The 26,032-nt window shown below is 34.8% G+C and overlaps 2 protein-coding genes across 2 annotated transcripts; both read left to right on the top strand.

The window, feature by feature from the left end:
• Positions 1-2,372: 2,372 nt before the first annotated feature.
• Positions 2,373-3,716, top strand: LOC127840539 (transcription factor HES-4-B-like). The gene is made up of 2 exons (XM_052368953.1): positions 2,373-2,491; positions 3,135-3,716. Exons 1-2 carry the CDS (start codon positions 2,435-2,437, stop codon positions 3,714-3,716), a joined length of 639 nt encoding a protein of 212 aa, XP_052224913.1. The 5' UTR covers positions 2,373-2,434.
• Positions 3,717-15,673: 11,957 nt separating this feature from the next.
• LOC127840538 (protein deadpan-like) lies at positions 15,674-25,503 on the top strand. The gene is made up of 6 exons (XM_052368952.1): positions 15,674-15,715; positions 17,492-17,587; positions 19,402-19,521; positions 23,286-23,381; positions 23,833-24,212; positions 25,500-25,503. Exons 1-6 carry the CDS (start codon positions 15,674-15,676, stop codon positions 25,501-25,503), a joined length of 738 nt encoding a protein of 245 aa, XP_052224912.1.
• The last annotated feature ends 529 nt before the right edge of the window (positions 25,504-26,032 follow it).

Below are 26,032 nucleotides of genomic sequence, written 5' to 3'. Positions count from 1 at the left end.
AAAAAAGAAAAAGTAACCCTCAAGTGGGCTCGAACCACTGACCCCTGAAGTGAAGGTCTAATGCTTAGACCACTCGGCCATCCGTGCTCATCAAATGAATGTTGTATTTTACACTTTATATAAGCAATCATCGTAGTCACACAAACTGTAACGACAGATAGATAGATAGATAGATTTATTTCAACATAAAATGCATAGATATACATGGCAGCATGTTATATACACAAAAAACAACAACAGAACTCCAAATTTGTCAATCGTTTCGCGTAACAACGCTTTACAAATTTCAGGTTTTAAAATCGTCAAAGATACATTATAAAGGATATTTTAGAGAAAGGTTAAATGTTCAGTATTACTGTTTTTCTCACAGATATCATAACAATATCGAACATTTGCGAATCTGAAACAATTTTTTTTCAATTAACCAAAACGTGAAAAAGTCAATTTAATGTCATTTCATTTTTGGCGTGTTTTTACGATTTTTTTGTGCCATTTTGTCTTGGTTGTTTATGACGTTTCATGTACAACGTCATTTGACGTTTAAAAAGATTTAATTTATTACCGGTTTTTGTTGTCAAAAAACATAAAATTTAGTTAAAAGATTTTGTTCATTGTTTTGATAAAGGCGCAATAAAAAAACGTTTATAAAAGGAATAGAATTAGAGGATTGATAATTATTTAATATCCCTTAGGATATTACACATAACCTAACATATTCTACAGTTTAAGAAATAATAGCTGAATATTTAATCAAAATGAGATATAACTCAGTTAATTATATTTAAAGTGTAAATGTAAAATATATGTGAAGTCTGTCTGTCTATTCATTCATAAAATACCGGATTATAAGGCTGGTGGAAAATGTATCGGCATGTTTTGTTTAGTTACAGCGCGTGCTTTCAGTGTATTAGCTCCGCCCATAATTATTGCAGAAGAACCCATAGACGATTTTCTTCTTTGTTTATATGAAATTTGGCACATGCCGTGTTAAAATTCTTTATAAGCTGTATTCCTTTCTGTCGCATAATCCAAACTTAATTTCCAGCATTTTGGTCTTGGATATATCAATACACATTTATTATTGGAACTTGGCTTTGGCTTATATCAAAGTCTGCTACCAGTAATCACATATTTACAGAAAAAAAGAAATGCAAAACAAGTGTTATACGCGTAAATATCGAATGTTGCAAAGATATTTTAATAAACTTTGATGGGTCTCTGAAAGGTGTGGCAAAGCTGCAAAGGCATACGTTTGTATTAACAGGAAAATATAATGCGTGTTATTTCATTAATACTAAAACGTTTACTTCATCAAATGAACAGTTAATAAAAAATTATTTATATGAACCTTTAACATTGTAATTACAATGTTAACTGTCTTTGTTATCGAATGGATAAGCGACGATGTGTTTAAGTCTTTTGAATTCTACCGGGGGATGTTGTTAATACTTTAAAAGAGGACAATACCAATAAAATACACGATTTTACTCAACCGCTGTGACAACGACCATCACAAATAATGAGAATCAAAATAATTGGAGTAAAGTGGTATAGCATTAATTACTTTAATTTGATTGCCACTTAAAGTTCATTAGTTAAACAAATTGGAAATAAATGACCACTCTTTGTTGCCACACGTTGACTCGTTTTACTAAAGTGTTACGTGTTTGTCACGCGTTGCTAACAAGTTTGTAACTAATTAAGGATATCCACGTGACGTGTTAATGACGATCAACTCGTGCGTTTAATTGACACGAAACAATTTAGTATATAAGTAATAATAAACCTCCTGGAAGCATACAAGTATTATCAGCTGAGAAAGAGTATTACAGAAAATCAAAAAAAAAAAAGAATCAAAGCGGGCTCGATTTTTCTTTGCAATTGTTACTGATATTTTTTGAACACAATGAAAATGTCTACTATGAAACAAGCTGAGTCGGAGGACTCCAGCTATTTGAGAAAGGTAAGTTTCAATCTTAGATAATGTATATTAAAGAATATTTCAAAAAGACAAAATATCTGCTGGAGATGTAAATTACACGAATTCAGAACCATCTTATCCTGAAACATTTTGAGTTTTAGTAATAACCGAACCCATAAAATGTATAACAATATAACTTCTGCTTCTTAGGAAGTTTCATTAACACACATACATATAAAGGATGCATTGTAACTTAATAGCAGAAATGCCTCTTATCTGTAATATCAGGGTACACCTGTTTACAAGTAAACGCATTTAATACAGGCCATTACCCAATTCGCTGCCAACAAAATATTGCTATTGTCATAAAAAGTAGCTCATAATTCACTTTAGAGCCAAGATGGTGGTATACACGTTGAATTTTTAATGGGCACTGAACAGCATCACTCACATTATGTGTCCCTCTGTTCTTAGATCCGAAAGCCGCTGGTGGAGAAGCAGCGACGGGAGCGCATGAACCACAGCATCGACCAACTGAAGCGGCTCATAGCGGACACCATTAGAGAACAGGTAACGCACGGTGTTAATGTTTTATTATTGTTTCCCACGTGTTACTTAAATATTAAACGTTATTGCACAAAACTATACACGACGTACGTGTATCTTGATATCATCAAGATCGTAAACTATACCATATTTATTCAGTGCGTACGGTAAAGTATAGATATAGAACTCATCAAATCTTGTCCAGTTTCATAATTTACCGGTATCTACTTTTGTTGTAAAACTTCTTACTGTTTCATTGCGCACTGTGTCTAAGTGTAAATTGAATTACCTGTAAATTTTCCATACTGGGAATGCGTTTTGTCATATATGTACTATAAGTGTATCTGTAGTGAGCTTTGTTTTACTAGTTCAATTAATGGTTGTTTGCATTGGACTATAATTCAGACAAAGATGTCGAACTAGTGTAATTGTTTTACGAGGTAACTTCAATAAATTAGTTCATATCCAGTAATGTGCATTTTTATAAAAAGAAGATACATTGTACTCATTATTTAAAAGCTTCACTAGTTTTATTTGATAATAGCAAACATGCAACTGCAATTTAAGACACTGACACAGTATGTTCGAACAAATACTGTAGCCTAAAGCATTACGTCTTTGATTTATTTTTCAAATGCACAATACATTTGTTTATTCTTATCCCCAGACGTCTCCCATGACGCGTGTAGACAAGGCTGACATTCTGGACCTCACAGTGCTACACCTTCAGCAGCTTCAACAACGCCACCGCTCAGTTTCCATGGCAACCGAGTCGGTCGCCTACACATCCGGGTTCCAAGCTTGTGCAAGGGAGGTAATCACGTACCTTACCTCTCAGAAATCTGCCGATATGAAGACGATCAAAGCGCTGAGTGATCATCTACAAGCGACGCAGCATGTTCCTCAAAGGTGTGTTCGAAATCAGATGCCCGGTGGATATCAGATGTCTACCCCAGTGAGAATAAATGACGTCAGCAAAATGTCGACAAATACTCTCAACACTCCGGATTTTTCTCCCATCACATACGCAAGTGCGTTTTCTAAAGGATATTACCATGAGCGACCTTTCTCAGAAAGCAATTCAAGCGTCTCGCTCTCAAGCAACGAGAGTATATCGGACTCGTGTTACTTGAGTATGAATGTCTCATCTATGGAAAACAGCGACGTCATATCGGAAGGCGTTGTTTCTATTGGACATGGTGACAAAATTGGTCATGTGATTAAGGATTCATTGTGGAGACCGTTTTAGTTTGAAATGAATTTTTATTTAGACTGTTATATTTTCGGTTTGTTAAGTTTGCATTTTTATGTACTACTATGAATAAATAAGAAGTCAAGTACTTTCGATTCGTTTTTTAGTGCAGTAAACCTTTGTTTAATCTGTATCTCACATTCCACGGCTAATTAAAATGTGATAGTGTCTTACTGCACGGCATGCAATTTATCTCTATAGGGTAGAGGTTGTGGCGAGCACCGGTAGGTTCATTCGGTGGTGGTGCGGATGTTTGTGAGTGGCCTAAAGTTTTAGGTCTGACCGCGTGTTATTTATTCACCCGATGGCATTGATATCACTTTCCCACGTTACTAGCACGTTCCCGTTACCACTTTTAAATCTTTAGTAACACATTCGCGTCTTCTTCGTATCCTGAATGAAAAGACCTGTGTGGCCTTATGTAAAGTTTGGGGACCTTCAGACAAGATTTGTGTTGTTAAGCAGATATTTATTTTACATCGGAAAAAACGTGAACTCTATTAAAATACGAAATGAATAACGGACATTTTTGTTCGCGAAATATTGTGGCTATGGAATTTATTTTTTGTCACCACAATGACGCAACTATTTACTATGGAATACTGTTAGTGCTATCGTAGTTACACATTAAAAATCCAGAGGGCGACAATGCGATAGTACGATCGCGTCAATGCGACAACGCGGTAGTACGATGGCGACAATGCGATAGTCATATCGTACTGTCGCCATCGTATCATTGCATTGTCGCCATCGTACTATCGCGTTATCGCACTGTTGTCATCGTATTATCGCATTTTCGCCATATTACTATCGCACTGTCGCCATCGTATTGTCGCATTGTCGTCATCGTATAATCGCACAATCGCATTATCGCCATCGTACTATCGCACTGTCGCCATCGTATTGTCGCACAGTCGTCATCGTATTATCGCATTGTCGCCATCGTACTATCGCATTGTCCTTATCGTACTATCGCATTGTCGCCATTGTACTATCGCATTGTCGCCATCGTACTATCGCATTGACGCCATCGTACTATCGCAATGTCGCCATCGTACTATCGCATTGTCGCCCTCTGGATTTTAATGTGTAACCACAATGGCACTAACGTTATTCCGTAATTTTGTTGTATAATAATCTTTTATTTCATTGAACAATATATAGAGGATATTTGTTCATGCGCCATGAGTGAACATATTATTTTTCTCTGAACACGAGTGAAATAACAAACGATCTTACACTGACATGTACAAATTTTCAGTTTCTTTTATGCCCCTTTTTCAAGAAAATAATTAACAGCTGTTTCCCTTTCTCTGAAAAGTTACCCTTTCTCCCGTGGCGTGCCTCAATACATTTCAGTACACAAAATGACGTCATTATACCAGCGAAAATCTCCGTTTTTTTAATGAAAATTAACCGTGAAAAAAGCATAAAATATAAAGAAAAATTGCTGGATTCGATGGAAATAAATTGAGTCATTTATTAATGCTAGTAGTGTGTGTAAGCGGATGTGTGAATTTAAAAATGAAGACATGTAACATTTACGTAATTATATTTTTGTTACAGATCGTATTTATTATTAAATATAAAACTATATTGTGTTGTGTTGTTTTATTGTTGTACCAATTTCTAAATATCGTTAACTTTAAATGTAAATCACGACTTGTCTATGAGTTTATAACGGTAGTTATTTTAATACTTATTGTACTCGTTGATTAGTTGGTTACTAGTATTCGATTTATTCGTTAAGGTCGTTTTGCTCTAGGTTAGATAGGTTTAGCTCATCTAATCCATACAGTTGCACGTTTTTAATTTGTCTAATACTCAGATCACTCATCCCTTTTCCCGTGCACTGATATTTTTAATGTCGATCTCGTGAATCGTATGATTGCTAAAGTCATTCGATTCTTTACATTCAAAAAGTATACATCTCTTTGTTGTATATTAATGATATTTATTACCATTAATAAATATATTACAGGTAACTATGTTTTAGTATTTTCACTATGTTTCGTTGCTAAATTGTATTTTGTATTGTGTGTATTGTTAGTATTGTTTGTATTTTAAGGATCACCGTCGGATCATGCATTACTTGTATTTGTGTATTGCTATATTTATATAGAATTTGATTCTTTACATTCAAAGAGTATACATCTCTATGTTGTATATTAATGATATTTATAACCATTAATAAATATATTACAGCCAAACGAGTTTATCCTCCACGATAGAACCACACGGAAACCTTCCGGCAACATATTAATTGTATTGACTTTAGTCCTGTTGATAAACACAAAAAAATGGTGTCAATAAAAAATAAAGTGTATTAGTTATGATTTCCCCCTAATATTATTGTGTTTCCATGAGAACTATTGTATCAAGTACATGTGTGTTTTTGTTTTACTTCTCACAAAGCGTCCCTGGATATATTAATCGCATACATCTTAGGGAAAAATCTTTAATGAGGAACCTAAACTAATCAATCCTCTGTACAGTTCAGATGAATTATAATAGTATATGATGTTTTATTGTTGAATTATAAAATGTCAATTTATAAAGTATGTGAATCACATATTTTGAAATAACATGATGACATGTAATATGTAAGTTAGGGACCTTTTCACTGATTTTGGCATGTTTAGAAGTTTGTCATGAAATGCTTTATTTTGATAGATGTAAACATTGAATCAAAAAAGCTCTAGTAAAAAAAAACAAGAACAAAATTAGAAAAAGTAACCCTCAAGTGGGCTCGAACCACTGACCCCTGGAGTGAAGGTCTAATGCTTAGACCACTCGGCCATCCGTGCTCATCAAATGAATGTTGTATTTTACACTTTATATAAGCAATCATCGTAGTGACACAAAATGTAACGACAACAGAACTCCAAATTTGTCAATCGTTTCGCGTTACAACGCTTTACAATTTTCAGGTTTTTAAATCGTCAAAGATGCACTACAAAGGATATTTTAGAGCAAGGTTAAATGTTCAGTATTACTGTTTTTCTCACAGATATCACAACAATATCGTACATTTGCGAATCTGAGACATTTTTTTCAATTAACCAAAACGTGAAAAAGTCAATTTAACGTCATTTCATTTTTGGCGTGTTTTTACGATTTTTTGTGCCATTTTGTCTTCGTTGTTTATGACGTTTCATGTACAACGTCATTTGACGTTTAAAAAGATTTAATTTATTACCGGTTATTGTTGTTAAAAAACATAAAATGAAGTTAAAAGATTTTTTTAATTGTTTTGATAAAGGCGCAATAAAAAAACGTTAATAAAAGGAATAGAATTAGAGGATTGATAATTATTTAATATCCCTTAGGATATTACACAGAACCTAACATATTCTACAGTTTAAGAAATAATATCTGAATATTTAATCAAAATGAGATATAACTCAGTTAATTATATTTAAAGTGTATATATAAAATATATGTGAAGTCTGTCTCTCTGTCTATTCATTCATAAAGTACCGGATTATTAGGCTGGTGGAAAATGTATCGGCATGTTTTGTTTAGTTACAGCGCGTGCTTTCAGTGTATAAGCTCCGCCCATAATTATTGCAGAAGAACCCATAGACGATTTTCTTCTTTGTTTATATGAAATTTGGCACATGCCGTGTTAGAATTCTTTATAAGCTGTATTTCTTTCTGTCGCATAATCCATACATTAATTTCCAGCATTTTGGTCTTGGATATATCAATACACATTTATTGTTGGAACTAGGCTTTGGCTTATATCAAAGTCTGTTACCAGTAATCACATATTTACAGAAAAAAAGAAATGCAAAACAAGTGTTATACGCGTAAATATCGAATGTTACAAAGATATATTAATAAACTTTGATGGGTCTCTGAAAGGTGTGGCAAAGCTGCAAAGGCATACGTTTGTATTAACACGAAAATATAATGCGTGTTATTTCATTAATACTAACACGTTTTCTTCATCAAATGAACAGTAAATAAAAAATATTTATATGAACCTTTAACATTGTAATTACAGTGTTAACTGTCTTTGTTATCGAATGGATAAGCGACGATGTGTTTAAGTCTTTTGAATTCTACCGGGGGATGTTGTTAATACTTTAAAAGAGGACAATTACAATAAAATACATGATTTTACTCAACCGCTGTGACAACGACCATCACAAATAATAATAATCAAAATAATTTGAGTAAAGTGTTATTGCATTAATTACTTTAATTTGATTGCCACTTAAAGTTCATTAATTAAACAAATTGGAAATAAATGACCACTCTTTGTTGCCACACGTTGACTCGTTTTACTAAAGTGGTACGTGTTTGTCACGCGTTGCTAACAAGTTTGTAACTAATTAAGGATATCCACGTGACGTGTTAATGACGATCAACTCGTGCCTTTAATTGACACGAAACAATTTAGTATATAAGTAATAATATACCTCCTCGAAGCATACAAGTATTATCAGCTGAGAAAGAGTTATACAGAAAATATATAAAAAAAGAATCAGAACAGAACAGAACAACTCTTTATTTTCACCCAAGTATACAAGGTATACAATAAGGGCAACATGACAAAAACAGGTTTTAACAGTATTATCCGGTTCAAGTTGATCAGCTATAGCATGCATAATGTAAACATATAATACAATACTATAATACACAATACAAAGGGAAACTATTAAGTGGAGTGTTCAAACACAATCAATTTTTACTAGTTTGTTGGGAGGGGGGGAGTGGATATGTCTTTACATGTATATATACAATAGTTATATATCGAGATGACGAATCCGGCAGACAATGATGAAAACAGAAAATGGGAAGTCTTTTTTAGGTATTGGGCTTTATAAGTAGATTTAATTCAATGTCAATCACTAGTAGTCGTAGTCAGGTGTAACCTGAGTTTATTTTTCGAGAGAGAGAGAAAAGTCCACAGTTGCGATATTTGAATAATATGTACACTATACATAATAAACAATTTACATACACAGAGCAATGCAATACAACACAGATTTTATACTGTATATTGTCGGGAGGCATATTAGCAAAATAACATTTGCTGTGAGTAGCAATTAACACCGACATTTATGGATAGCTTTCATTTTATTTACATTAGCTATTTTTATTATGTACATTTTTATCCGATGTTGGCAAACATACAGTTTGATTCTAAGAAAAAAAGGATAACTTAAATACAGCCGCAAAAACATAAACATAGAAAGGCAGTATAGTAGCGTGTAGCCCGTTCCGGGAATAATTGATTTGTTCGTTCGCGTTTTAGAGTAACGAGTGCAAAAAAAGAACACCTGAAGACGAACTCGTGACAGCAATTATCGGATAAAATTAAGCTAGAGGATGGAACGTACCGTTAAAGCGCCAGGTAAGCAGGTAATTTATTTATTAACTAAGCTTAGTAAGTAAATTGGTGTACGGTATCATTTAATAGTCTACTATATAACTGTCTTTTTTAAGCAGAAAAAGAAATTATCTCCCTTGAAGTTGACATAAAGATAAAACATTAAACATTGTTTTAAACAATGAAATAAATAAACGATAAAGAATCCGTTACTGGAGAAGCAATACGGAACAACAATAAACATATAATACATTGTTAATGGTTGTCATTTGTCAACTTGGGAAGATCAGGAGGCATTGGGTTGGACATATAATGCGACAAGAATACATGTATGATAGTAATGGGATGAAATGGTAGTGGAGTGGTGTGACATTACTGTTGTTTAAAACTTTGAAGAATTATGTTTAAGAATTTGCACACTTCTTTAAGTTGTGTTGTTGAAGTTGTTGATAGAACTGTTTTAAGAGTAAGGTTTGAAGTTGGTGTGTTGAATACACTTAAATACTGTTCTCTTTGTGTTTGAAGGTAGGGACAAAATAAAATGTAGTGTTCTTCACTTCCAACCTGGTCATTTGTACATTTTGTGCATTTTCTTTCAGCATATGGGGTGCCATCGTATCTACCTAGTTCGACTGGGAGGTTATGGTTAGCTGTTCTGATTTTGAACAGGCTACTTCGCTCACGCTGAGGCAAAAGTGTAAGGTATTTTTCCAGTTCAAGGATCTCTTTGAATATTCTATATGTTCTGGTTTTGTTTGAGGTAGTGAGACTGTTTTGCCATGTAGCTTTATATTGCTCTATTAATTTGTTTTTAATGATTTTATTTGTTTTTATAGTAGTATTCAATTGGTGTTGGTTGTGCCATAAGTCTATAAAACCTGTTGCATTGAGAATTTCTTTTATTTTATTTATCCATTTGAAGTTATTGTCAGGGAGAATCATCATATAGTTATATATCTGCGCTGCAAACTTATTTTGTTTCCCGTTAAGTATTCTAGTCCAGAAAGATATCATTTTTGCTTGAATTGTAATTGATATTGGGTACCTTCCAAGCTCTCCGTGTAAGAAAGATATAGGTGTTGAAGTTTTAGCATATGTGATTTTTCTTAAAAATTTATTGTGGATTCTTTCAAGTATATCAATGTTTTCGTATCCAAATATTTCAGATCCGTAGGTCAGAATAGGGAGCACAGTGTGGTCAAAGAGCTTTATAATGAGGTCGATTGGGAGGCTGGCATTGTTTGCCCTTGTGAAAAGTAAGTGCATGGCTTTGGTTGCTTGTTCTGCTATATGTTTGCGTGCTTTAAGAAATGATCCATTGCTTGAGAAAGTGAGACCAAGATAATGATAGCAGGGTTCGCCAAAACTTGAAAAATCTGTCAGTCATTCGGACTGACAGACTTGAAATTTTTGTCAGTCCGAATCAGTTTCTGTCAGTCCCACTGTCCGACTTAACTATAACAGCAAAACACAACAAAAGTGAGTACCTTTTAGATGTTTATTGGTTTTGATCACATTAAAATACAATAAAAAACATGTCCAAAGTCGATATAATTAAACTATTTTTATATTAATAATAAACCACATATAAACCAAAGGTTTAGACTTCTTTTTGTCAAACTGTTTTTTAGCCTGCACAGCTCTAAAAATCCGTGTTCTTGAGAAGTTAGGGTGACATCCAATCAAGTTTTACTTAATTGCACACACCCATTCACACTACTTTGGATGACTTCAATTTATGTCTATTAGCCAATTTCACAAGTTCTAAAACAACACCTATTGTTAAAATATTTCTCTTAGCCGAGGTTGATTTCCAGGTTCAATTAAATGAATGTCTTTTACACCTATTTCTTGATAGAAAGGCCCATTACCACCATCCATTCTTGTTGTCTGAAATAACACAAAACATATTGCTACAAACTATCAACAACAAATCAAACATAAATATCCCATGTCCGAATTTTAAAATATCCGAAATATAGTACATCGGGTGAAAAATCTAATTTTGATTTCAGAAATTGTTAGTGTGTAAATTAAAATATATCCTTCCCATAACAATATAATAATGAAACTATTTAACAGAAATGCTCACAAATGCCTGTTGAAACAAGTTTTCATGCGGTGTTTGTTGTGGAATAATTAAATGGAACAAACAAAATGGCGGACGCACTCGGTTGCTTTTTTTGAACAAAGACCGTTGATTTTGAACTCGCATGTGATAGTCAATTCTAATCCAACTTTAAACATCAAAACATCAAAATGAAGGTAAGAAAAAAAGGATTTTGACAGAAGTTGAACAAAAAGCATTTACCTTCTATTTATCCAATAGCATATTTTACACTTTGAGTGACCTTTTTGAAACCATTTTTCATCCGATTGTGTCGGTCAGTCGGACCGATTATCTTAAATCACTTGTCGGTCCTGAGAAATATTTGCCAGTCAGGACCGGCGGACCGACGGTTTTGGCGAACCCTGTGATAGTTGTCTGTTATCTCAATAGGTGTATTACCAATGTAAAAATTGAAGTTTTGTAATTGTCTTGCTCCGAATATTATTATTTTAGTTTTGTTATAATTAATATTAAGGTGCCAGTTGTTGCAATATTCATGGAAAGTGTTAAGGCTATTCTGGAAGTCATTTTGGCAATCGGAAAGTAATATAGTGTCATCAGCATAGAGTAAAATAAGGAGTTTAAGCCACAATGTTAGGTCTAAGGGGTCGTTTAACTCTACACCGACAGAACCATTCAGATTTAAAGATGATTGCATATCATTCAGGAACAAAGAAAACAGAAGTGGGGAAAGGTTTTCTCCTTGTCTGACTCCAATTTCTGAAATAAATGTAGGAGAGACAGTGCCATTGTGTGAGATACAGGATTTAATATTACTATACATGCTAAAAATGATGTTAAAAAATTTACCGTTTATTGAGGTTTTTAGAAGCTTGTGCCAGAGGCCTACTCTCCATACCTTATCGAACGCCTGCGAGAAATCAATAAATGCACAATAGAGTTTTTGTTTCCGTTTTTTTAGTATTTCTATTAAAGAGTGTAGTGTAAAAATATGGTCGCTGCAAGAATAACCTTTTCTGAATCCTGCTTGGTTTTCATCTAGAAGATTGTTGTTTTCCAAGAATTGAGTTAATCTTTGATTTAGTACAGAGGTGAACAGTTTTCCAAGACAGCTTAATATTGTTATTGGTTGATAGTTATTGGGATCTTTAGAGTCACCTTTGTTTTTGAAAATTGGGATGATAGTACCTTCAAGCCATGTTTGGGGAATAATTCCAGTATCAATAATACAGTTAAACAGTTTGCAATAAAGGGGTAGTAGGATTTCTTTGGTTGATTTAATATATTCATTAAGAATGTTATCTGAAGGGCTTGAGGCTTTAGAGTTTTTTAGGTTATTTATGCTTTTAATTATTTCATGTTCAGTGAGTGGCGCGTTTAGGTACATATTTGAGTCATTCATGGTGTGTATATCATTTTCGAAACGGTCATCATCAATTGTATTTGTATTTATGATCTTGAAATGCTCGTAGAATTCATCAATGGAGGGTGCCTTATTTAATTTGGTTTTAGGTTTCAATGAGTTAAAAAATTTCCAGTATTTTTTTGGGTTTGTTTCATTTAATGCTCTAAGTTTGGAAGAAGTGTTTTCATTATGTTTATTAATGAATATATTCATTGTTCTTTTGTATTGCTTACTTGCGTTTTTTAATCTTAATTTGTTCTCATTATTTTTATTTTTTGTATATTCGTCTTTAGCATTATGGTAGTTTTGTCTTGCTTGAAAACATTTTGGTCCGAACCAGGGTTTGTTGTTTGGCCTATTTACTATATGCTTGTTTCTAAATTTTTCAGGGAACGTTTGAAGTGCTGTGTTGTGAAAAATGGACTGTAGTTCGCTGGTTATAAATTCAACTGTTTCCTTGGATTGAGGGTAGGTGTTAAGTTGTGATATTAGATTGTTTATGTCTGCCATATTTATGTTTTGCTTAAAATTGTTTTCCATACCTTGTTTCCAGGCAGGATGATGAAAGGCTAATTTAGTGTCTTGTTTTGGCATTTGGTTGTTCAATATTCTAAAGGTCCATGTAAGAGCGCTGTGTCCATCAGAGAATAAGGGATCTGTTTCAATAATCTCAAATGAGGTAATGTTTGTGAAGCAATCGGCTGTTGCAATGACATAATCAATGACAGACTTATCTCGAAAAGTGAGGGCACCTGAATTTTTATCTGTGTATAGTCTACCATTGAGGAAAAAAATGTTACAGTTTTTACAGATATCGAGCATTCGGAACCCATGCATATTTGTTTTTTTGTCTAGGGAAACCCTTGTGAGTGGAATTGAAAGATTATCCAGGATAACACATTTATCAAGTTGTTGTTGAATTTCTTCGTCAATATCAAACAGGTTGTTAAGGTGTGGGTCAGAGCGTATAAAATCCTTCATTGAACCTGTTCGCGCATTTGTATCGCCAGCTATGCAAACATATTTAAAGTTACTGCATTTGTCATTGATTTCATTTTCCAAAACGTTAAACAAGTCTTCATTAAAAAACCTTGAATTTTCTGGTGGCAAATACAGTGCACCTAGTAAGATATCTTCATCTAAATTGAATAAGCTTTTGGATATAGAAACCCAGAGTATGTATTCCGAGTTATTTGGGACAGCGTGAACATACTGGCTAATATTGTCTTTTATATATATACCAATGCCTCCTGATTTTCTTCTATAATTTTGCATCCTGTGTTTGGATATTAAATGGAAGCCATTAAGATCAACAATGTCATATTCATCAAGATGTGTTTCTGAAATGCAAAACAAGTCATACATATTTACAAAGTCAACAAATTCAGGGTAATTTAAACGTTTTTTCAGGCCACTTACATTCAGACAACATAATTTTAAGTTTGTTTCTGATTTCAGGTTACGCAGAGCGCCTCTCCCCCCTTGGGCCTATTTGTGAGAGTTCGAGGGATTTGCACAGCTCGTGTTCAGGGGATCCAAATGAACATCGTTTTCATTAGTGTTTGTGTGAGCAGTTTGGAGAGTTCTGGAATTAACACCTGCTGCAGATCGATCAGTGTTTGTTTGGGTGTTCTTTGCCTTTGATGTCCATGGGCGCTGGAAAGCGGATTCCCCCGAGGCAGACGATCTTTGGTTTATCGGGGCGTGTGTGCGTCTTCTTGCTGGAGCAGGAGATTCAGATTGAGGACGCCTGGAAATGTGTGTATGTCCATTTGACGAGGAGGTTATTTTGTTGGTGTGGATTTCCTGGACTGTTGGATTTGGGGCTCCTTCATAGTGCTCTATGGACTGTGTATTTTGGATTTGACTGTGCTGCGTGACTTGTGGAGTGGGCACCTCATCGCCAGAAGCGGGCTTATGGTTCCCTTCAAATTGTTGGGATTTTGAACTAAGTGATTTTGGACTATAGTTGCTGTTTGGAGAATAGTTGTGCTGCGTGGCATGTGGAATGGACGTCTCATTGCCATAAACAGATTTGTGGTTCACTTCGTATTGGTGGGGTTTCAAACTAAGTGATTGGTGACTATAGTTGCCGTTTGGAGAATGGTGGACATTGGTCGTGATTCTGTCGCCATTTAGGACTTGGCTCCAATCAGGGAACATGTCTGCCACGACACAACCATCTGCCACTATCTTTGCTGGGAAGACAATGCTTATTTTGCTCTTTGGATGCATACCACGGAGTCTTGAGCTCTGGCCACAGAGTTTTGCGAGCATTTACAATCTCTTTTGGGAAGTCTCTATTTATGTGAAAATTTGTATTTCTTAATTTATTTGCATTTGCCAATATAAGCTCTGTGTCTCTAAAGTCAAGGAAATAAACGATGATAGCTCTTGTAGAATTTGAGCGGAATCTACCTAGCCTGTGTGCTCTAGGGATTGCAGGGCATGGGTCAATTTGGAGTTTGTCTTTCAGGAACCTGGCAATTAAAGAATGGCAGTCTTCACCTTTCATTTCATCTATGCCACCTATAATTAGGTTATTTCTCCGGCTTCTTGCTTCTAAATCAATTGACTTATATTCGAGTAATTTCAGTCTCACATCATGTTGGTTACAGTTGGTATACTGAATTTTCTATAGATTTCACTTGGTTGTGTAAGCTCAGACAGTCATCAACTTTCTGTTCAATACTGCTCATCCGTGCAAACATTACACACAGTTTATCATCAGTATTTAGGCTTCCATATTCATGTTGTGATATTGAATGCTCCTCACCTTGAGTACTTTGACTGCCCGTGTTTACTCGTGCCCGTTTTCTTGAGTCGGCCATTCCTTTGTTTGCTAGAACGTTAAACCGGTTTTCTGTCACAAACACGTCATACTCACTGTTATTGTACAAGTTTTTATTGCTTGAATGATCCATTGTTGCACATCTTATTTAATGCTATTAAAATATTATAAAACGTTTGTCTTGGTTGTATATGTTTTTAATTTAAATTTTTTCACAGCAGAGAAAAAAAATGTCGACCATCTTGACCGGAAGTAGAAAAAAAAAATAAATAAAAAAAATCAGAGCGGGCTCGATTTTTCCTTGCAATTGTTACTGATATTCTTTAAACACAATTAAATGTCTACTATGAAACAAGCTGAGTCGGAGGACTCCAGCTATTTGAGAAAGGTAAGTTTCAATCTTAGATAATGTATATTAAAGAATATTTCAAAAAGACAAAATATCTGCTGGAGATGTAAATTACACGACTTCAGAACCATCTTATCCTGAAACATTTTGAGTTTTAGTAATAACCGAACCCATAAAATGTATAACAATATAACTTCTGCTTCTTAGGAAGTTTCATTAACAGAACAGAACAGAACAGAATAGTTTATTTGACTTAAAATACCGGATTATTAGGCTGGTGGAAAATGTATCGGCATGTTTTTTTTAGTTACAGCGCGTGCTTTCAGTGTATAAGCTCCACCCATAATTATTGCAGAAGAACCCATAGACGATTTTCTTCTTTGTTTATATGAAATTTGGCACATGCCGTGTAAGAATTCTTTATAAGCTGTATTCCTTTCTGTCGCATAATCCATACTTAATTTCCAACATTTTGGTCTTGGATATATCAATACACATTTATTGTTGGAACTTGGCTTTGGCTTATATCAAAGTCTGCTACCAGTAATCACATATTTACAGAAAAAAAGAAATGCAAAACAAGTGTTATACGCGTAAATATCGAATGTTACAAAGATATATTAATAAACTTTGATGGGTCTCGGAATGGTGTGGCAAAGCTGCAAAGGCATACGTTTGTATTAACACGAAAATATAATGCGTGTTATTTCATTAATACTAACACGTTTACTTCATCAAATGAACAGTTAATAAAAAAATATTTATATGAACCTTTAACATTGTAATTACAATGTTAACTGTCTTTGTTATCGAATGGATAAGCGACGATGTGTTTAAGTCTTTTCAATTCTACCGGGGGATGTTGTTAATACTTTAAAAGAGGACAATTACAATAAAATACATGATTTTACTCAACCGCTGTGACAACGACCATCACAAATAATAATAATCAAAATAATTTGAGTAAAGTGTTATTGCATTATTTACTTTAATTTGATTGCCACTTAAAGTTCATTAGTTAAACAAAGTGGAAATAATTGACCACTCTTTGTTGCCATACGTTGACTCGTTTTACTAAAGTGGTACGTGTTTGTCACGCGTTGCTAACAAGTTTGTAACTAATTAAGGATATCCACGTGACGTGTTAATGACGATCAACTCGTGCCTTTAATTGACACGAAACAATTTAGTATATAAGTAATAATATACCTCCACGAAGCATACAAGTATTATCAGCTTAGAAAGAGTTATACAGAAAATATTAAAAAAAGAATCATAGCGGGCTCGATTTTTCCTTACAATTGTTACTGATATGCTTTGAACACAATGAAAATGTCTACTATGAAACAAGCTGAGTCGGAGGATTCAAGCTATTCGAGAAAGGTAAGTTTCAATCTTAGATAATGTATATTAAAGAATATTACAAAAAGACAAAACCTCTGATGGAGATGTAAATTACACGACTTCAGAACCATTTTATCCTGAAACATTTTGAGTTTTAGTAATAACCGAACCCATAAAATGTATAACAATATAACTTCTGCTTCTTAGGAAGTTTCATTAACACACATACATATAAAGGATGCATTGTAACTTAATAGCAGAAATGCCTCTTATCTGTAATATCAGGGTACACCTGTTTACAAGAAAACGCATTTAATACAGGCCATTACCCAATTCGCTGCCAACAAAATATTGCTATTGTCATAAAAAGTAGCTCATAATTCACTTTAGAGCCAAGATGGTGGTATACACGTTGAATTTTTAATGGGCACTGAACAGCATCACTCACATTATGTGTCCCTCTGTTCTTAGATCCGAAAGCCGCTGGTGGAGAAGCAGCGACGGGAGCGCATGAACCACAGCATCGACCAACTGAAGCGGCTCATAGCGGACACCATTAGAGAACAGGTAACGCACGGTGTTAATGTTTTATTATTGTTTCCCACGTGTTACTTAAATATTAAACGTTATTGCACAAAACTATACACGACGTACGTGTATCTTGATATCATCAAGATCGTAAACTATACCATATTTATTCAGTGCGTACGGTAAAGTATAGATATAGAACTCATCAAATCTTGTCCAGTTTCATAATTTACCGGTATCTACTTTTGTTGTAAAACTTCTTACTGTTTCATTGCGCACAGCAAAATGTCGACAAATACTCTCAACACTCCGGATTTTTCTCCCATCACATACGCAAGTGCGTTTTCTAAAGGATATTACCATGAGCGACCTTTCTCAGAAAGCAATTCAAGCGTCTCGCTCTCAAGCAACGAGAGTATATCGGACTCGTGTTACTCGAGTATGAATGTCTCATCTATGGAAAACAGCGAGGTCATATCTGAAGTCGATGTTTCTATTGGACATGGCGACGAAATCGGTCACGTAATTAAGGATTCATTCTGGAGGCCATTTTAGTTTAAAATGAATCCTTATATAGACTGTTATATGTTCTTCTTGTTAAGTTTGATATTACTGTACTACTATGAATAAATACGAAGTCAAGTACTTTCGAGTCGTTCTTTTATTGCAGTTAATTTTTGTTGATCTATATCTCACATTCCACGGCTTATTTAAATGGGACAGTGCCTTACTTCACGGCATACAGTTTATCTCTATGGGGTAGATGTTGTGGCGAGCAGTAATATATTAAGTTGTTCAGACTTGTCCTTATGCTGATATATTGAAAATAAGGACTGCCATTTTCTTCAATTTCAGAAAATTCAGACTGAAAAACAGATAATTGGATTTTTTTATCATTTATGGCGGCCATCTTGGACGCCATCTTGAAATACAAACAACGTACCATCTCACGGCACGTCCACCCAAAATTTTCTGACACTTCAGACATTTACCTACAAAATGATATATAAATCAGTTTTCACTCTTTTTTGCACACGGGAGATGCCAAGGGACTGGATTACTGGGAGGCATAACACGAACGAGGGTATACTAAACAACAATTGCTGGTTTGCAATTTTGCTTTTATCAAAGATTTATGGAACCATTCGTGATGTAAACCCCATAGTCGCAAATACTTTGATTTAATATGTACTGATACTGGTTTTGTGTTTTCACGTGGCTTGGATACGAACATGAAAAATTCTACTGATGAACAAGTTTTAAAAAAACAACGACTTTAGCAATGTGGGGGAGGGGTGAGTCAACTACAGAAGAAGTTCGTAAGAACAACGACGTTATTTTACGATTTAAAGTCGCAAATGACACATGGGATCTAATAAACTACTTGAAGGCTAAGGGCACATGCTCTGAGAAGCTTAAATAAAACATTTAACTGTGTCTAGGTGTAAATTGTATTACCTGTAAATTTTCCATACTGAGAATGCGTTTTGTCATATATGTACTATAAGTGTATCTGTAGTGAGCTTTGTTTTACTAGTTCAATTAATGGTTGTTTGCATTGGACTATAATTCAGACAAAGATGTCGAACTAGTGTAATTGTTTTACGAGGTAACTTCAATAAATTAGTTCATATCCAGTAATGTGCATTTTTATAAAAAGTAGATACATTGTACTCATTATTTAAAAGCTTCACTAGTTTTATTTGATTATAGCAAACATGCATTTGCAATTTAAGACACTGACACAGTATGTTTGAACATATACTGTAGCCTAAAGCATTACGTCTTTGATTTATTTTTCAAATGCACAATACATTTGTTTATTCTTATCCCCAGACGTCTCCCATGACAAGGCTGACATTCTGGACCTCACAGTGCTTCACCTTCAGCAGCTTCAACAACGCCACCGCTCAGTTTCCATGGCAACAGAGTCGGTCGCCTACACATCCGGGTTCCAAGCTTGTGCAAGGGAGGTAATCACGTACCTTACCCCTCAGAAATCTGCCGATATGAAGACGATCAAAGCGCTGAGTGATCATCTACAAGCGACGCAGCCTGCTCCTCAAAAGTGTGTTCGAAATCAGATGCCCGGTGGATATCAGATGTCTACCCCAGTGAGAATAAATGACGTCAGCAAAATGTCGACATATACACTTCGGATTTTTCTCCCATCACATACGCAAGTGCGTTTTCTAAAGGATATTACCATGAGCGACCTTTCTCAGAAAGCAATTCAAGCGTCTCGCTCTCAAGCAACGAGAGTATATCGGACTCGTGTTACTCGAGTATGAATGTTTCATCTATGGAAAACAGCGACGTCATATCTGAAGTCGATGTTTCTATTGGACATTGGTCACGTGATTAAGGATTCATTCTGGAGACCATTTTAGTTTAAAATGAATCCTTATATAGACTGTTATATGTTTTTCTTGTTAAGTTTGATATTGATGTACTACTATGAATAAATACGAAGTCACGTACTTTCGAGGCGTTCTTTTATTGCAGTCAATTTTTGTTGATCTATATCTCACATTCCACGGCTTATTTAAATGGGACAGTGTCTTACTGCGCGGCATACAGTTTATCTCTATGGGGTAGATGCTGTGGCGAGCACCGGTAGGTTCATTCGTCGGTGGTTCGGATATCTGTTCACCTAATGACATTTAGATCACGTTCACACGTTACGTTGTTAAGAAGAGCATTATTTTACAAAGAAACAACAACACAACGGGAGCGCTATCAAGGTACAAAAAGAATAACGCAAGTTGTTCTTCGCGAAACATTGCGGCTCGGCATTTCTTGACACATTAATGACGCAACTGTGAACTGGTATAATGATCTGTTTTTCTATTGAACAATATATTACAATAACGTTCAAAGTGAGTATTCTGGTTGTGTCTATTTTTTGATCGCTTGTGCAAATTAAATAAGGAGTTATTTAGGTGTTGACGAGTGTGATTAGAATGTAATTTATACATAAATATATTTCATGTTGGTCAGTTATTATTCCCCCATCGCAAAGCTTTATGGGGGAAAATTTACGACTGTCATTCGTCGTCAGTCTGTCGGTAGAGTCGATATATACTCTACCATTTGCAGATATTCATGAAAACTGCTAAAGTATTTACGTTACTTAATAAAGTACATGTACTGAGTCATACCAGCTCAGGTTCAAGGTCAAACGAGAACGCCAAAGGTTTTGAGCCTCCATGTGTGAGTCCACTCGATATCTTATATACCGGTACTTTTTGAAGGATTTATTTGCACAACACTTGCCCTAAGTGTTTAGGTAATTATTAAAATGCGCAGATTCATTCTAACCTTAGGTTAAGGTCACAATTAAAGGTATTATGTATTAGTCTTCATATCCCTTGTACTCTTAAAAGAATCGACGTGAAACTTTGATCATTTTTTTCTCATTTGGGACCTTAATATGAAGGAATTCATTATAAGCCAGTCATCAAGGTATTAGCCTTCATTCACATGTACAGTTATTGTGTCCGCTCGACTCATATACGATCCCATATGCTCTTAAAAGTATGGTAATGTAACCGTATCTCAAGTGTTTTTTGATTCATACAATGTACAGACGCCAGTCATGCCAACTCAAGGTCAATGTTAGAAGGTCCAAATTTTAAGCATGTATTGCAATTTTGTTGTTTATGTCGTATCAGTTCTCACTAAACTCTCAGGACGTTTATATCATACAAAGGATGGAACTATTAAGCCACAGTATGGTGAAGGCTACCATTTGAAGGGTAAGAGAATCACATCGGGAAATATAACGGTCTCGTGAACTGTTTTGGTATATTTGAAAAAAAAGTATTAAGCAATAATTATTCTACATTTAAAGTATACAATTATACGCAAAAAGTGTAAATCAAAGATGTATGTTTTATTCTACTATATTGACAATATGTTTAAGATTTTTTTTTTATATAACTTTTATATTTGTTTTATTGTTTGTAAAGTTTAACAACATAGTCCCTTTATACATGCTTGTGCAAAAGCTGATGTGGTGTTACTTCGTTTTTTTCTTTTGTAAGAGACAAAAGCTAATTAAATATGATGTCATAATTACATCCACTTCATACAAGATAATATATGGTTTGTACATTTATTGATATATTTTAGATAGACATACAATGTAAGTATTTGTTCAAGAATTCAAGTAAAAAATAAACCTATGTATTAGCTGTGTTGTTTACCTCCTAATAAACATGATTTGTTTACTGCTTTGGTCAGAGAAAATGCTCATATATTTATATGTTAATGTTTACTTGGACAGGCGTATGAGATCAACATTAAATGAAGCTTACGAATAAAATAGGTTGTAATAAAAAGAGTTAATGTGCCGGCAAGCATACAAAAATTGTATATTGTATCTGTAACTTTCAATTAAGTATGTATTGGGCTCATGAATGGTACTTAACGCCTGGTATTTATTACATAAAACATATCAGCATTATTTTTAACAGTTCTTTTTTGTTTTACGAATCCATGGACACATTATTTGATAGTTTACTCACATAACGCACAGCTTATAACACAGCCTATAATTTATTAACTTAATTTAATTAATTAAAACTAATTTAAAATATGTTAAATATAACTGGTAAATTGAAAAGTTTAAATAGTAGTATTATTTTAAATTGATGCTTATACATAGTCGCTTTACATATGATGTGTTGGGTGCTTCGAACAGGTTGGATTGAACAGTTTGGAGAGAACAACAGTATTTATTACATGAATCAGAGAATAATAACTATTATTAAATTCCTGTGCCCATACTTCTACTCTATCCGCCGATAAATTATCAATTAATTTGAGTAAAGTGTTATTTTATTGGAAAAATACTTAAATTGTTCCTTTAATTTATATAACTAATTGGTCTTTTATTGATACATACTTTGTGGCACACGTTGACTCGTTTTACTTAAGTGTTACGTGTTTGTCACGCGTTTATTACATGTTTGCTGCTAATTAAGGATATCCACGTGACGTGTTAATGACGGTCAACTCGTGCCTTTAATTGACACGTGTAAGTGGGGTATATAAGTCTTGATTCATATCTCGTAGTATCAAAATAGTATCAACTAAGATAGAAAAATATCGCAAATTCAAATTGGTGTTTAAAGTTGTTTAGATTTTCTCTTGAGCAAGAGTTACTTTCGCTGTTTCCATACACGATGAACATGTCTGTATTGCACAAATGTGGAAAGGAGAACTCCAGCTATTTGAGAAAGGTGAGCTTTGATCAAATATCATTACAAATTGAATGTTATTTTAATATGGAACTTTGTATAACCTACTGCAAACTGTCTTTTAGACTACATCTGTTTACCATTCAAAAGGGAAATATATCCTCGAAAGGGAAATATATCCAAGACCATCTAACATTAATCTTGAAGTACCAATCGAAGCAGTGGCGCATAATTATAACACATATTTTAAAACGTCAGCTTTTAACGTGATCGCATTTAATATTATGCACAACGCAATTTTGCAAGTGGTTCGAGACAAGTTGCAATTTCATACTCGAACGGCTGTTGCTCAGTACATCACAAAAGGTGAATTTACAGAAAGAATTGTATATAGGTGAAGAATCAATTAACTACCGACGAAATATTACCATTATCATAGAATCAATCTCAAAATTTGCATAATTCAATATGCTATGCTATTCACGCATCTTATATAGCTCCAACAATAACGCCATAGGATCCTGTGTTTTCAGATCCGGAAGCCGCTGGTGGAGAAGGAGCGACGGGAGCGCATGAACCACAGCATCGACCAACTGAAGCGGCTCATAACGGACACCATCAGAGAACAGGTAACGCATATTTGTTATTACTTATTTAGTCAAAAATTCAAGATGCATGTGTAATGTAGACATAACGGTATTTGTTGCGGAAATAGTAACTCAATCAACACCAGTATACTTCTAATAAAGGTAACTGTTAAGACAAGGTCATTATCACTGTCATCATCACCTCAAATTGCAGCATTTTTGCATGTGACAAGGTATGTTGTTGGATATCTTATCTGTTCACATACAAGTAGCAAAGGCAAGGCGTAAAGGGCTCAACATTAGTTCAATATGCGTGTATTACATTAACATACAATGTTGTTAATTTTGTGCAATTATTATAGATGTGAAACTTAAATGAACTAACCACAAATAATTAGCATATATATTATACATACAACAAATGCATAAACATTGATATAAGTCTTCGTTTTATTTTCCAAATGCACAATACAATTTTCATTCGTAACCCCAGACTTCTTCCATGACGCGTGTAGACAAGGAAGACATTCTAGACCTCACAGTGCTACACCCTGAGCACCTACAACAGCGCCACTGTTCAGTATCCAAGACAACCGAGTCGACAGCCTATTTATCCGGTTTCCAGGCTTGTGCAAATGAAGTTATGACGTACCTAACCGCTCAGAAATCGACAGACTTGAAGAAGATCAGCGCACTGAATGATCATTTACAAATGGCGCTGAATGTTCCTCAAAGATGTGTCAGAAATCAAATTCCTGGGGAACATAACATGTCTACACCTGTGAGGGCGAATGACGTGAGCAAAATGTCGTTATACGCGCTGAACACTCCTGGACTTTCACCAATTACCAATCCTAACGTGCTTCCTAGAGGGTATTGTAAAGCTTGGACTGTTCCTTTGAATAATTCTGGCGTCGCGTTTTCTAGCCACGAAAGTTCGATAGACTCATGTTACCCAAGTATGAACGTCTCATCGTTGGACAGTGACGTCAAACCCGAATCAGAAGATATTGTTTACATTGGTCATAATGACAAGATTGGACATGGGATTAAGGAAACCGTGTGGAGGCCTTTCTGTTTTGATGTGCGTGTTTTGTTCAAATGATTGTTAAGTTTGCATCGTTTTCGTCCACTACAAATAAATAATAATTCACTAATGGGTCGTTTTTTTTCCTTTATTGATGAAATCCATATATGTGTGGTATTTTTTTACATCACACAGACAGATAAGTAAATTCGAATATTATTTGTGTATACCTCGTCCAAAAATGCATTTACTATTACTCTTATTTAGCACCAAACACGATGTTTGTGTCGAACTAAAGTAATCTAGCGCCATATCTTACTTAATTTTTGTGTGTTTGCTTATTTACTGTCTTTTACAGGGAATGGTTAGCCGAAATAGTATATAGAGACAAATCTGACCCAACGTAATCGGAGTACGATCCAACATTTGGTAGACCGCAATTGATCCCTGGCAGCCTGACGACATATCTGTCATTCATAACTGTCATCCAATCCAATCAATATGTTTGTTTTAAAACGGGCTTAAAACATGTTATAGTACAAGAACGATGAGCTAAAGAGAATTCAAATTACTTAATAAGTTATTCAATCATTTTATCCCTGTGATGGTAGGAATATACTGTTTTACGTTCTGAAATTCAATTATTGCATGTGAGTTAGTTTTTAGATCGCATTGTCTAAACAGTTGACATTCTAGTTTCATCGTAAGCGGACATTTTTTATATTTCGAAGGTGTTTTAAATTGCCGCCCATGTTTTGCAACACAAATACCGCATACATTAAAATCATGCTTAGTTTTACATAGCCTGCATTGAAATTATCAAGTATCCTAATATCAATGATACTCTACCCTTGTTCAACGTTTTTTGTTCTGTTCACGGGTAAGCATGGCATTATACATAATTACACAATTATAATTGCTCATACTGCGATACAACCGTACATGCTAACGCAAAATACGAATAATTGTACAGGTACATGGGCATCTCGATTGCGATGCAAAAATATTGAAGTAAACGGTGTGCCTTAAGTCCACTACGGAATGGAAACATATAAGGTAAACGTCATTAAGAAAATGAAAGGAAACGTTGATATGTCCACTGGCACTCGGCATAAGATGCCATCCTACTCCAGCTGAACCCCTCTCCCAATTTCGAATCACGTTTTTTTGTTTTGTTATTGTATCACAAATAGTCATTTTGTTGGTTTTGGGAGGGGGGTGGTAGCAGGTGAGGGGTGGGTGAGGGCAGTGGTTATGTCTCAAAGGCTTTTTGTCGAAGATCGTCTGTAGTTGCAATTGGGGAGGCATTGACCTGCATTTGAGGTTATAACAAACAGGGGTCCTTGACAATCTTAGGGTTTAGGGGTTGGGTTAGAGTTAGGGTTAGCCTTAACCCTAACCTTAACCGTAACCCGACCCCTAACCCTAACCCAAACCTAACCATAACCCAGGGTTATCTCCCCTAGACCAGGCCTCGCTCGTTGTCGTTGCCCGCTTCCCCAATCTTAGAGGCCGTTTATTAGTTGTATGACTCTATGGTGTGTCGCACCGTCGGTGTGTTGATAGCATTATATGAATTATCAACTCCTCATTGTTTGTCATAATGCGTGTTTTTAATGATGCTGACCCGATGTTTGTCTGAAAAATATAACTTAAATAATGAAAT

This window comes from Dreissena polymorpha, chromosome 8, assembly GCF_020536995.1.
Source record: "Dreissena polymorpha isolate Duluth1 chromosome 8, UMN_Dpol_1.0, whole genome shotgun sequence".
NCBI classification, from domain to species: domain Eukaryota; kingdom Metazoa; phylum Mollusca; class Bivalvia; order Myida; family Dreissenidae; genus Dreissena; species Dreissena polymorpha.
This window is presented reverse-complemented; position numbering and strand designations above follow the sequence as displayed.